Source organism: Lissotriton vulgaris, chromosome 2_2, assembly GCF_964263255.1.
Source record: "Lissotriton vulgaris chromosome 2_2, aLisVul1.2, whole genome shotgun sequence".
Lineage (NCBI taxonomy): Eukaryota > Metazoa > Chordata > Amphibia > Caudata > Salamandridae > Lissotriton > Lissotriton vulgaris.
The window spans coordinates 165,470,739-165,483,916 of record NC_141688.1 but is presented as its reverse complement, the minus strand read 5'-3'; the positions used below and the strand labels follow the sequence as shown (position 1 = coordinate 165,483,916).

The 13,178-nt window shown below is 43.6% G+C and overlaps 1 protein-coding gene across 2 annotated transcripts in view; it reads right to left on the bottom strand.

The window, feature by feature from the left end:
• The window catches only part of LUZP2 (leucine zipper protein 2), a 1,380,972-nt gene that overhangs the window by 441,144 nt on the left and 926,650 nt on the right, over positions 1-13,178 (bottom strand). The window contains exon 7 of one of the 2 annotated variants that reach the window (XM_086959880.1): positions 1,792-1,854. In XM_086959880.1, coding sequence (XP_086816006.1) covers positions 1,792-1,854 — 63 coding nt within the window. Of the gene's footprint in view, positions 1-1,791; positions 1,865-13,178 lie in introns of both variants that reach the window. The other variant, XM_086959879.1, reaches the window with a different exon arrangement.

The following is a 13,178-nucleotide window of genomic DNA, read 5'->3' as shown; positions in this document are numbered from 1 at the left end:
AGAGCAACAATTGTAGATAATCCTTGGAGATACCAGAATACTCTCAGTTCCATGTACAGGTCAATGCCTGGCTTGAGACCCATGCAAATTGTTCAAGGTTTTGGAGAAGAATTGATCATTACACTATAAGTAACGATGGAGGAAAATGGGTCCAAAAAGACAGGTCTAAAAGGAGTTGACACTAAATGGTCCACCGTGGGTTTCTTTAACAGTGATACAAGCAGTGCTTTTTTCAAGTCGGTAATAATCTTGCCAACTCTCTGTTTGTTTCTGCATATGTTTTAGAACAGGAAAGTGTGAGATCTTGAAAAAGAATTGGGGCACTATATTTTCTTCATTGACTTATTTTAAATAGGAGGAACTTGAATGTATGTGTATGGTCCTGTACTTAGAATGTAGCCTACCAAATAAATGAAGGTCCTAAGTACAAGTCTGTTGGTCCAAGAACAGCCGGGCTAGTGGGGCTGCAGCGGTGGCAGTCCAGCCACCACTACACCAGTGGTCCGGCTGTCCTTTGACTTCAGCCATTAGACCACCATGGAACCGACGGCAGTCCTGCGGTGGTCTGAGGGCTGCAATAGTCTTGGTGGTGCCCTGAGGCACCGGCAAACATATTACAACTTTCCTCACTGCCAGCGCTATCATGAAGGTTATTCCTAAACGAAAAGGCTGGCAGTGAGAAAAGAAAGGGGGACCAACAGGGCCCACTTCTGCCATGTTCATGGGGGCACATAATGTGCCCTCCCTTTATTTCTGCACACTCAGTTACTACACTGCATTTCTTTCTGTGCAGGAACAGGCACAGATGGTCTGGCGTAAGGGTTGTTTCAGGCTCACAATGTGCGTCATGCCGTTTGTCCGCCAGAGTAAAAATAACTTGTAATTATTGTCGGCATTCGATAACTCATAAACGGTTTCAGCCAATCTCAGCATTGTAAATAAAGTGCTAATGAATGATAAGAAATATATTTAAGTACAATGTTGCAACCGTTTACAAAAATGAACTCATGAAGCCTGTAATAAGCCACCAGGCCACTGTGTTGTAACCTTGAGCGAAATGTACAGCACTCAACCCTAGGATCTGGGCATGGCTAAGGGTATAAATAAAAGGGTCAAAGGCTGCTCATGGTCTTCACCTGCAAGGCCCCCCAAACAAAGCCATGACATTTGGCAATATTGACAAATGGGTGGCTTTATTTGCAGATGCACATCTATATCTTCTAGAGAACACAGATGGAAGGAGGTCTTGCAACGCTGATTATTGCTGATACGTGCTATCAGTGCAAACCTACTTTGCGGCAACTGTAAATTTAAGTCATATATCCATAAAACTTTTAATAAGCAATGTTTGTCATTTAGTGAATTTAAATTATTATTCACATATCCATTTTATTGTGACTCATATCCATTTAAATGCTGATCTTTACAGACATTGCTCTTTGCATGCTCCTAAATGCAGTTTCCTGAGTTCATCCAAGGCAAGTACATCAAAAGTACCGGAAAATATTACTGGGAGATTTGAAAAGCTTTAGAAATATCCTTGACAAAGAGTACCTTTCAAAACAGTTTCAGTTTGCTTTATGCATCAGCACAGCAGAGGATATTTTTGCAAATGGGCTAGGAGATTCAGGTCCGCCTTTCAGGACTGAGGGCTCTTTTCTTTCTGCTGACAGCCCACGAACTGAACACTCAGCCGCATTGAGAACACAGGTGGGAAGGTTCGTGCAGGCAGCTTTCAAAGGTGTTCATACTCTGAAAATAATCATACAGTTGCAGCACAAAATGACATACCTTAAATATCAGGTCCTTTTTTCCATACCGGAGGTCCTTCAATTGAGCCTGGATCTTTTTTGACTGCATGATCAAGATAAGAAATTAGAGAATTAGATAACTTGTAGGGGTTAAACAAATAGCAGAGAGTCAAATAATTATCTTCTCACATTTATTGACACATTTTAAATGTTTTAAGTATAATGATAATTTTCCCTTTTTACATGATAGCACGTTTGTGCTATCCAAGAAACTTGCATTTTGAGCTTGTACCTAGTAATTCACAGACCTCTTCAAAGTTAAATTTCTTTAAATAGGAAAGAGAGCCTCTCGACATTCCACAAACACATATTCAGTTCAAAAATCAGTAGTTCTACATGCCGTAAAAGCCACTGTGGAAATTGTCTTCAAAGAGTGTTACTCTTTAAAAATTGCCCATTTTGAGCGATTACATCAATTTTTTGCTGAATTTTATTTGCTGATTCTTAGATTCTATACACCCCAAATGTATTAATACCTGTTTGGCATAATAAACTGTCCTGTAAGACCATAGTATGCGGTGTAGGAATTACACAATACTCTATATCTCTGGTTTCACCAAGCTAGAAAAGTAATTCAACAACTATTATGGATATTTATTAAAAATACAATCTAATTGTAAAGCTGTACTTTTTATTATGCATTTAGGAACAATAACTTTTAGATAGTGAATGTTACCCTGCCTAAAGGTCCTGAAGGCTAATTTGCATTAGCCCTCCATCAGCTGTCTAGATGGTACTTGATGAGGTGTGGAAATTGCTCCCAGAGCAGAAACAATGGCCTGGGTATGGGAATGTGTTTTTCTTCCCTTTGCAGGAATACCAGATAGGGTTGACACAGAAACATTATTAACTTGTAAAGGGCCTGCCCTGTCACAAGTAAATGTAAGGTAGCACATGGCGAAGGCAAACCTTTGTTACCCCAGCCAGACAGTGAGTGGAAGCTAAGGGCAGAATCGGTTATTAGTGACCACAAATGAGGGAGCTGCACATTACCTTCAGTTCACCTCTGGGAGGGCATACACGCTCCGCACAGGAGGAAAAGGGGTTTACCCATCTAAAAATTGGGAGTAAGGCGCCCCGTGGGATTGTTTGTCATAAGGCAAAGGGAAACTGCTGAAAATGATTTTCTATAGTGGTAGGGTTGCCTCGATGAACTTTTGTCTCATTGTTTACTCATGAACCAAAAGTAACCACCAACCACAAGCTAGTGCCAACCATAAATGTGTCACACTGCTCAGAAAACTTTCTGGTCCTGTGGAAGAATTGGAAAATGAATGCACTTAATGCATGGAGACTTGTGAGGGGACTTGTGAGGGGACGTGAAGGGCTGGACCTTATCCCACTTGTATCCAAGACAAAGTGGTGGATTCCAAGGGGCAAAACAAGCTGCAAAAGGCCTAGTTTCTGAAGTTCACACATTACCATTGTAGTGGGGCTGAGCCTTGCATTTCTACAGTGTTAAGTTAGCATTAGCTTATTAGAAGTTTAAACGGTATTTTACCCTTTGCTTTCTTTTGCACACAGCACACACGTTAGTTATTGTTTCGCGTTAGGCTGAGAGTTTTTGCTTCACATGAGAATAACTTGTTTTTCCACATTGCTAGACTTGCTTGGTAAGCTTAGTCAGAACAGTGAGTGCAGAGGCCTTCAAGGTTATATCAACATTGTTGCTTTTGTTCGAACTGATCAGCGCACGTTCTAGACATAACATATATGCAGCTGTGGACAGCTCAGATACTGGCACCTTTAATAATACACTGTGTAGGCATGATTAAACACAATTGGAGAACATTTGAATGCTGAGAGCTTGTGCAGAAGTTAATGTGATTCGCTCCTGCTAATCTCAGAGGTATGGGGTCACCTACGCAAGCCTAAGAACCCTTCTTTAGTTATAAAATAACCTACTAGCAAGGGAGGGTGAAATATAGGTATATATTTAGCCTGTTTCCATTTAGCATTATAACATGCTTTCTCCCTTTGTATTTTATGGAATAGTAACTATGCTGATAATCTTATTTCTTATCATATTTCAGCTTGTATCAGCTAAGATGCTGCACCTGAGAATATGGTGTTAAAACAAACAATTTAATCTTGCTCGTGTCCCTCTTTACTTCCTGTTCTGGACTGGTATGAGAGTGCAACGAAAGAGTGCTCATGTTTCCCACCTTACCTGAATTATCCTAAGTTGCATGTTCTGGGTTGTCTAATCATTAGTGACTTTGCTATAGGACAAAGAGCTAATTAGACACTGATGCTGGATCACTGACATAATATAGAATGACAAAATATAGACTTACCAAAATATAGTCACCAAAATATAGAATGCCAAAATATCGAATTCCTATCTACAAACAGGTAAGTACAAAAATATCGAATCCAAAATATAGTCTGTAAAAAATATAGTCAGTCAAAATATCGATTTTTTTTAAATGTCTTAAAAGTAATTTAAAATGAATGAAATAATAAATATAATTAACTAAAACATACTTAAAAATACTCAAATAACCTTAAAATTAAGATATAAATAATTTAAGTTATTAATAAAAAATGTACAATATTTTACCGTAGGATAGCAGGAGGGTAACATTTAATATTACCACTCCAGTGAGTGCAACAGTAGGGAAAGCGTTGGATAGCGTAGGGGTAAAAAATACTATTCCCACTCCAGTGAGTGCAACAGTAGGGAAAGCGTTGGATAGCGTAGGGGTAAAAAATACTATTCCCACTCCAGTGAGTGCAACAGTAGGGAAAGCTTTGGATAGCGTAAGGGTAAAAATTACTATTCCCACTCCAGAGAGTGCAACAGTAGGGAAAGCGTTGGATAGCAGGAGGGTAAAAAATACTATTCCCACTCCTGTGAGTGCAACAGTAGGGAAAGCGTTGGATAGCGTAGGGGTAAAAAATACTATTTCCACTCCAAAGAGTGCAACAGTAGGGAAAGCGTTGGATAGAGTAGGGGTAAAAATTACTATTCCCACTCCAGAGAGTGCAACAGTAGAGAAAGCGTTGGATAGCATAAGGGTAAAAATTACTATTCCCACTCCAGAGAGTGCAACAGTAGGAAAAGCGCTGGATAGCGGGAGGGTAAAAATTACTATTCCAACTCCAGAGCGTGCAACAGTAGGGAAAGCGTTGGATAGCGTAGGGGTAAGAATTACTATTCATACTCCAGAGAGTGCAACAGTAGGGAAAGCGTTGGATATTGGAAGGGTAAAAATTACTATTTCCACTCCAGAGAGTACAACAGTAGGGAAAGCATTGGATAGCATAGGGGTAAAAATTACTATTCCCACTCCAGAGAGTGCAACAGTAGGGAAAGCGTAGGATAGCGTAGGGGTAAAAAATACTATTCCCACTCCAGAGAGTGCAACAGCAGGGAAAGCGTTGGATAGCGGGAGTGTGAAAATTACTATTTCCACTCCAGATAGTGCAACAGTAGGGAAAGCTTTGGATAGCGTAGGGGTAAAAATTACTATTCCCACTCCAGAGAGTGCAACAGTTGGGAAAGCGTTGGATAGCGTAGGGGTAAAAAATACTATTCCCACTCCAGAGAGTGCAACAGCAGGGAAAGCGTTGGATAGCGGGAGTGTGAAAATTACTATTTCCACTCCAGATAGTGCAACAGTAGGGAAAGCTTTGGATAGCGTAGGGGTAAAAATTACTATTCCCACTCCAGAGAGTGCAACAGTTGGGAAAGCGTTGGATAGCGTAGGGGTAAAAAATACTATTCCCACTCCAGAGAGTGCAACAGTAGGGAAAGCCTTGGATAGCGGGAGGGTGAAAATTACTATTACCACTCCAGTGAGTTTAACAGTAGGGAAAGTAATGATTTAAAATATTATTAAAAATAAATTAAATATCAATACCAATAAAACATTAATTGAAACTAATAACCAATTTAATATTATGTAATAATTAATTAGAAATACAACTACATATTAGTTATTAAAAATTAATAACCTATTCATAATTATTTAACAACTAATTGATTTTCAATAACAAAAACTAATTAATAATTAAAATTAATACCAATTAAAAATTAACAGTAAATGAATTATCAATACACAAAAAGTATTTTTAATATGTAATTATTTACAATTACATTACTTCCCACCCTATTCCCCTATAAACCCACATCCCACTACAGAAAATACATTAATACAATTATCATAATTATCAAATATTTAATTAATACAAAATAATTACCAATTAAAAAATATGAATTGCCAATTAATAGAAATCAATTACCAATTAAAAAGTAATTAACAATAAATTTAAAATCAATACCAATAAATGAAAAAAATTATTTACTTAATTACAATTAAATTACTTCCCACCCTATTCCCCTATAAACCCACAACCCGCTACAGAAAATAAATTTAGAAAATTAACATAATTAACACTTCATTAATTAATACACATGAATTGGCAATTAATAAAAATTAATTACCAATTAAAAATAACAATACATTCAAAATGAATACCAATAAATAAATACAAATATTTAATTAATTACAATTAAATTACTTCCCACCCGATTCCCCTATAAACCCACAACCCGCTACATAATTAAATTACGCAAAAATTAAATAACATAAAATTCATTACTTAAAATACATTAAACATACATTACAAAAATTAATATACACTTTTCACAGATATACTAACATACAAAACACTTTAAAAAAATTGATATTATTAAAAAATCGATATATTTAATGCCTATATTGTATACTTCGATATTTTAACTTCTATATTTTCAAAATCGATATTATTTACCTTAAATTCGATATTTTTAACCACTATATTGTGTCCATTCGATATTTTGTCCATTCTATATTTTTACTTCGATATTATGTCCATTCTATATTTTGGAATCGATATTATGACAGTTTACCACTGATGCTAGTCGGGTAGGGGATGTTGGGTACTAAGGTGAGTTTTTGGTTCACCCTAATTCACTGAGGTCCCGAGTCTCTGTGCACAGATATGTGACTGAGCAGAATCCCTGAAACCCCAGTTGCAACTGGGCCTGGACTGGACTCTGCTTGTAGCCTCTACTGCAGTGAATCTTGACCTCTAAGTACTGGCACTGAGGTTCAGAGACATTTGGCTCTGTCTAACTTGACTTCTCATACAATCTCTAAAAACCTGCAGGATTTGGTACAAAAACGTTGCCTTTCAGTCATGGACAGGGACCAAACACCTGAGTCAAAGTGGCCAAAGCAAGACTCTGCTCAACTGAAAAACAGGTTTCCTCAGCTGGGAACTTCTCTGCTTCAACAAATCTGTTTCAGCGAGCCCTTGGCTAGAAGGTGTCCGGCCTCGTGTTTGGATGCAGCCTGCTTCCTGCAGCCTGCGGCCTGAGTTCTGAAAAAGAGACTAAGGCCCTGAATTCGAGCCTGGCAGTTCACAGTCAGCCAGACTTTAAGGGGGTGGTGGTCATCCGACCGCCCTATTAAAAATAGGGCGGTGGGACCGCCACAGCACAGTCCCTGCCGCCAGGAAGCTGCTGTTCCCTGGCGGTGTTGCAGCGGTCAGGTATTTCCTCTTTGCTGGCGGAGTCATGGAGGTACTGTGAGAAGTTGGCCTGGTATATAATGCTCACTAATTCTAGTGATCACTTTGTACCATGCTAAGCAACCCTTATGATGATTGGTTGTAAGTCAACCTTATAGACCAGTTATCCTAGTGGTAACGTGGACAGAGCAGTCTTAGGCTAAACTCTGAAAGGCATGTGAAGCCAGCTGTATTACCACACACAACCCCCTTGAATACCAAATGAAAGGACACCACATAGATATATATTGAAAATATATATAGATTTATTAACTAAAAGTATCCCCTGGACTCTTTATGAGTACAGAAGCACAAGCGTTAAACACAAGACAGTTTAAAATACAATAAAGTTGCACAATATGGATGAGCCCTAGGGGCCACCTAAACCATATACTAAGAAAGTGGTATAAGAGATACCAATCTAAAAGGAAACAGGCCTAGGGCCTTGGAAATCGCTGGAGCTGTCCGGGACTAGCAGTGACTGGGAAAGGCCCGTGGGACTCTGGTGCAGTGTTTAAAGTGCACGCACTCACCAATGCAAAGTCAATGGTGCGTAAACAGTACAAAGTTAGTTAGTTCGGAACCTTCCGAGTGACCTAGAAAGCTGAAACTTGAGACACAGGCCCTAGCGATGTGTACCAGTGTAGGAACACTGGCGAAGCTGAGTTACCTTACCCACAGGAAGCGGGTGCATAGGGTCGAAGTAGTGTCGAGTTTCGTCACGCTGGTCGATAGGGCTTGGAGCTGAAGATGCTGCAGGCGGCTCGATGTGAAGAGTTCCGGGGGATCCAAGGGTGGATCTGAAGATGTGAAGACCTGAAAGCAGAGGGGACAATGTTCAAAGCCACTAGCCAGTGACTACCGTGGAACCAGATTGGGACCAGGCGATGTCGGGTGCAAACAGCCGTTGAGGTGTAGTTTCTCTCTGCAGCCACGTGGACACCGGGGGTCGAGGACGTCCAGGAGTCGGTCACAAGCTGTCCCAAGCAAGCTTCTCGCTGTTGGCGGTGTCGACAACTTGATCGGAGCAAACAGGCCTTGGTTAATGCAAGCCACGCAGGACTCAAAAAAGGCTTATCACTCGGACCAGCAAGGTCAGAGCGGGTGCTCCTTTTTACAGGAGCTAGGGCAAGTCTGTAGCAACCAGACCTGCAGTGTAGTTTGTCAGTTTCGTCGCCAAGATGGCCGCTGACCACGTGGCTAGTGGCCGGGATGGCGCGTCAAGTGGCACAATGCAAAAGGGTCCCACGCAGATCGTGGAGATGCTGGGGGGCTGATCTTCGGTGCAAGGGCTGCTCTGTGGTGGGGGTTCTCAGTCCCCAAAGCACAACGTCGAGGATGCCCATGATGCTGCGCAGTCAGCTCTTCGGGTGTCTTCCAAGAAGTCCGGTCCCACGTCTCTCGGTGCCTCCACGGGTCCCTTCTTTGCAGGGACTGTGGATCGGGCTGTGCGAAGTCTGGGAGTCTTGGTCTTGTCAGGCTCTGGGCTCGGGCTCCGGCGGGAGGCGGCGGCAAAGCAGACGTCAATTCGCTGGTTGGTACCTGCCTTCACAGGGTGGCCACTTCTAGGCCACAAGGGAGATTCTCTTCAGTCTTCTGGGCAGCAGAATGTCGAAGTCCAGTCGTCTTCTTCCTGTAAAGTTGATTTCAGGATGATATGCCGTGCAATGGCACTGCTCCCACTCTTATTCCCAATCTGAGGGGTGGATCACCTACTAGGTCCCTCCTCTGGGTGGGGCCAGGAAGGGGGGCGGTTACACCCCCTTTCCTTTGTCCAGCTCCTCGCCAGGCCTGGGTCTGGAAAGTCCCAGGACCGGTTTGGACTGGCTTATGCATGGGGACACCTTACTCGACATGTTTTGATAAAGCCAAACCAAAGATAGCAAATAACCGCGAGGATTATAATGCACTTAAGAGTATATGGTATGGCAATATCCCGGAACAGCTAAGGGAGTGGTTCCCGACAGCTGCAGACAGGCTCAGCTCATGCTAGAGCTCCATCTCACATATTTCCAAGCACTCTGCCTCCAGGATTGATGAGGCCTTCCATAGGAGTGGCTGATAGGAACATATGTGTCCAGTTTAAGGTTAGATATAGGGATACTATATCTAAGTAAGAGGTGGTTACACCAACTTACCCCAGCTGAGTGATCAGCCAGTTGTGTCAAATATGGAGGCCAGGGGTGGCACAATACATGCTGCAGCCCCTGGTAGGCCTTGGAAACACCTATGCCCTGGGTACCTAGGGTACACTGTTACAGGGGCCAATAAGGTGAACCAGGTCCAATTCGTAATGCACCTAGGGTGCATTGGCTGTAATTTAGAGAGAGAACAGCAGGCTGTGGGTCTGATTAGCAGGCCCACAGCCACATTAAGTCATAAACCAGTGAAGCAAAAAGCAAAAATTTGGGGTGACCATAGGATAGCAGACCCTACTCTCCTACACAACCCCCCCCAAACGCACGGACATTAGACTAACCTTGACCAGTTGTGTCTTCATGTTCTAAGTGGAAGTACCTTGAGAGACCATCTGCGTTGCCATGGTCAGTCCCTGGGCGGTGCTCCACTGTAAAGTCCATCCCCTGTAGGGAAATGGACCACCTGAGTAGTTTGGGGTTTTCACTTCTTCATCTGATTAAGCCATAAGAGGGGCTTATGGTCGGTCTGAATCTTGAAGTGAGTGCCGAACAAGTATGGTCTCAACTTCTTCAGGGCCCACACCACAGCAAAGGCCTCCCTCTCATTAGCTGACCAACGTTTTTCTCTGGGGGTCAGCCTTCTGCTAATAAAAGCAATGAGCTGGTCCTGGCTATCTACATTAAGCTGTGAAAGCACTGCTCCCACTCCCAACTCAGAAGCATCTGTTTGGACAATGAACTCTCTTGAGTAGTCAGGACTCTTTAGGATAGGTGCAGAGCGCATGGCCTTCTTCAGGTCATCAAATGCCTTTTGACAGTTTTCTGTCCACTGAACCTTTCTGGGCATCTTCTTGGATGTCAGATCATTAAGAGGATTCACAATGGACCCATAGTTCTTAACAAACTTCCTGTAGTACCCAGTCAGGCCCAAGAAAGCTCTGACCTGAGTCTGGGTAGTTGGAGGGGACCAGTCCTTGATGGTCTGGATCTTACTCTCCAGTGGTTGAACTTGGCCTCCACCTACAAGGTGGCCCAGGTATACAACCTTACTCTGCCCTATCTGGCACTTTGTTGCCTTGATAGTGAGGCCTGCCTTCTGCAGAGCCTCAAGCACTTCCTTCAGGTGGACCAGGTGATCCTCCCAGGTGGAGCTAAAGACAGCAATATCATCCAGATATGCTGCGCAAAAGTCATCCAACCCAGTGAGGACTTGATTCACCAACCTTTGGAAGGTGGCAGGTGCATTTTTCAAACCAAAGGGCATCACCACAAATTGATAATGCCCACTAGGGGTAGAAAATGCTGTCTTGGCTTTAGACTCCTCAGCTAACCTGATTTGCCAGTAGCCAGCTGTCAAGTCAAATGTGCTCAAATATTTGGCAGAAGCCAACTTGTCAATGAGCTCATCTGCCCTTGGAATAGGGTGTGCATCTGTCCTGGTGACAGCATTGAGTCCTCTGTAATCCACACAGAACCTCATCTCTCTCTTGCCATCTTTGGTGTGAGGTTTGGGGACCAGAACCACTGGGCTAGCCCAGGGGCTCTCTGAAGGCTCAATGACACCTAATTCCAGCATCTTTTGCACCTCAGTCTTTATACAGTCCCTGACATGATCAGGTTGCCTGTAAATCTTGCTCTTTACAGGAAGACTGTCACCAGTGTCTACCACATGGGTTCACCAGTTAGTCTGACTGGGTGTCAATGAGAACATATGCCTATATGCCTGCAGAACTTGTCTACAGTCATTTTGTTGATGTTCAGTGAGGCTGCCATCTAAGGCCACACCATCAACTGAGCCATCCTCAGGGTTCTGAGTGAGCAGGTCTGGGCGAGGGTCACTCTCTTCCTCCTGTCCCTCATCTGTAGCCATGATCAAGCCCATGTCTTCCCTGTTGACATATGCCTTTAGTCTGTTGACATGGAGCACCCTGTGGGGGCTCCTGGGAGTTCCTAGATCCACCAAGTAGGTAACCTCTCCCTTCTTCTCCAGAATTGTATGGGGTCCAGACCATTTGTCTTGGAGTGCTGCTGGGGCCACTGGCTCCAACACCCATACCTTCTGTCCTGGCTGAAACTCAACCAAGACAGCCTTTTAGTCATGCCAAGCTTTCTGTAATTCTTGGCTAGCCTCAAGGTTTTTGGATGCCTTTTCCATGTACTCTGCCATCCTGGAGCGGAGACCAAGTACATAGTCCACTATGTCCTGTTTAGGCTTTTTGAGAGGTAACTCCCATCCTTCCTTCACTAGACATAGGGGTCCTCTTACAGGGTGCCCAAATAACAATTCAAAGGGGCTGAAGCCAACCCCCTTTTGAGGGACCTCTCTGTAAGCAAACAAAAGGCAGGGTAGAAGGATGTCCCATCTCCGCCTGAGCTTTTCAGGTAATCCTTTGATCATACCCTTTAGGGTCTTGTTAAATCTTTCAACAAGCCCATTACATTGTGGATGGTAAGGAGTGGTGAACTTGTAGTTGACACCACATTCCTTCCACATAGCTGTCAAATATCCGGACATGAAGTTGGCACCTCTGTCAGGAATTACCTCCTTAGGAAACCGCACTCTGGAGAAAACTCCAAGTAAGGCCCTGGCCACAGCAGGAGCTGTTGTGGTCCTAAGTGGAATTGCCTCTGGGTACCTGGTGGCATGGTGCACCACCACCAGTATGAATCTGTGCCCAGATGCTGTAGGGAAATCCATTGGACCTACAATATCAATCCCCACTCTTTCAAAGGGAACCCCCACCACAGGTAGTGGTATCAGGGGGGCCTTTGTGGTGCTACGTGCTTTACCACTGGCTTGGCAGGTTTCACAGGAGCGACAAAACTCCTTGGTGTCTTCAGACATGTGAGGCCAGTGAAAGTGAGGGAGAAGCCTGTCCCAGGTCTTATTCTGGCCTAAGTGTCCTGCTAAAGGAATACCATGGGCCAAGGTGAGAAGGAAACCCCTAAATTGCAGAGGTATAACCAACCTCCTGGTTGCACCAGGCTTGGGGTCTCTACCCTCTGTGTAAAGGAGTCCTTCATCCCAATAAACTTTATGGGCACCTTGAGCATTCCCAGCAGCCTCAGCAGCAGCCTGCTGTCTGAGGGGTTCAAGAGAAGGACAGGTTAACTGAGCCTGCCCCAAGTCTGCCCTAGAATGTACCCCTGTCCCCAGAAACTCAACCTGGTCAGGTTCAAGTTCTTCAGAGACAGTTCCTTCAGGGGTCTCAAGACCAGCTTCCTGTGAAGCTTGATCCTCACTTGCAGGCAGTTGGGAAGGCACAGCCTTAACTCTCCTGTTCTTCTTCTTGGAAGGTACTTGGTCCATTGATCCAGGATCCAAGACCTGAGGTTCAGAGAGGCACTTTTTGGCCTGTGACCTGGTCACAGCAAGGACATGTGATGATATCCCTAACATCTCTGCATGAGTCCTGTACTCAACTTCTGACCATAGAGAGCTCTCCAGGTCATTGCCCAACAAACATTCAACTGGGAGATCAGCACTAACCACAACTCTTTTTAGGCCAGTTACCCCTCCCCAGGAAAAGTTAACAACTGCCACACTATGTGTAGTGGTGACATTGCTGGCATTGGTCACCAGGTAATTATCACCTGGCATGTATTGTCCAGGGTCCACAAAGTTAGGTGTCACCATAGTGACACTGGCACATGTGTCCCTGTAAGCTTG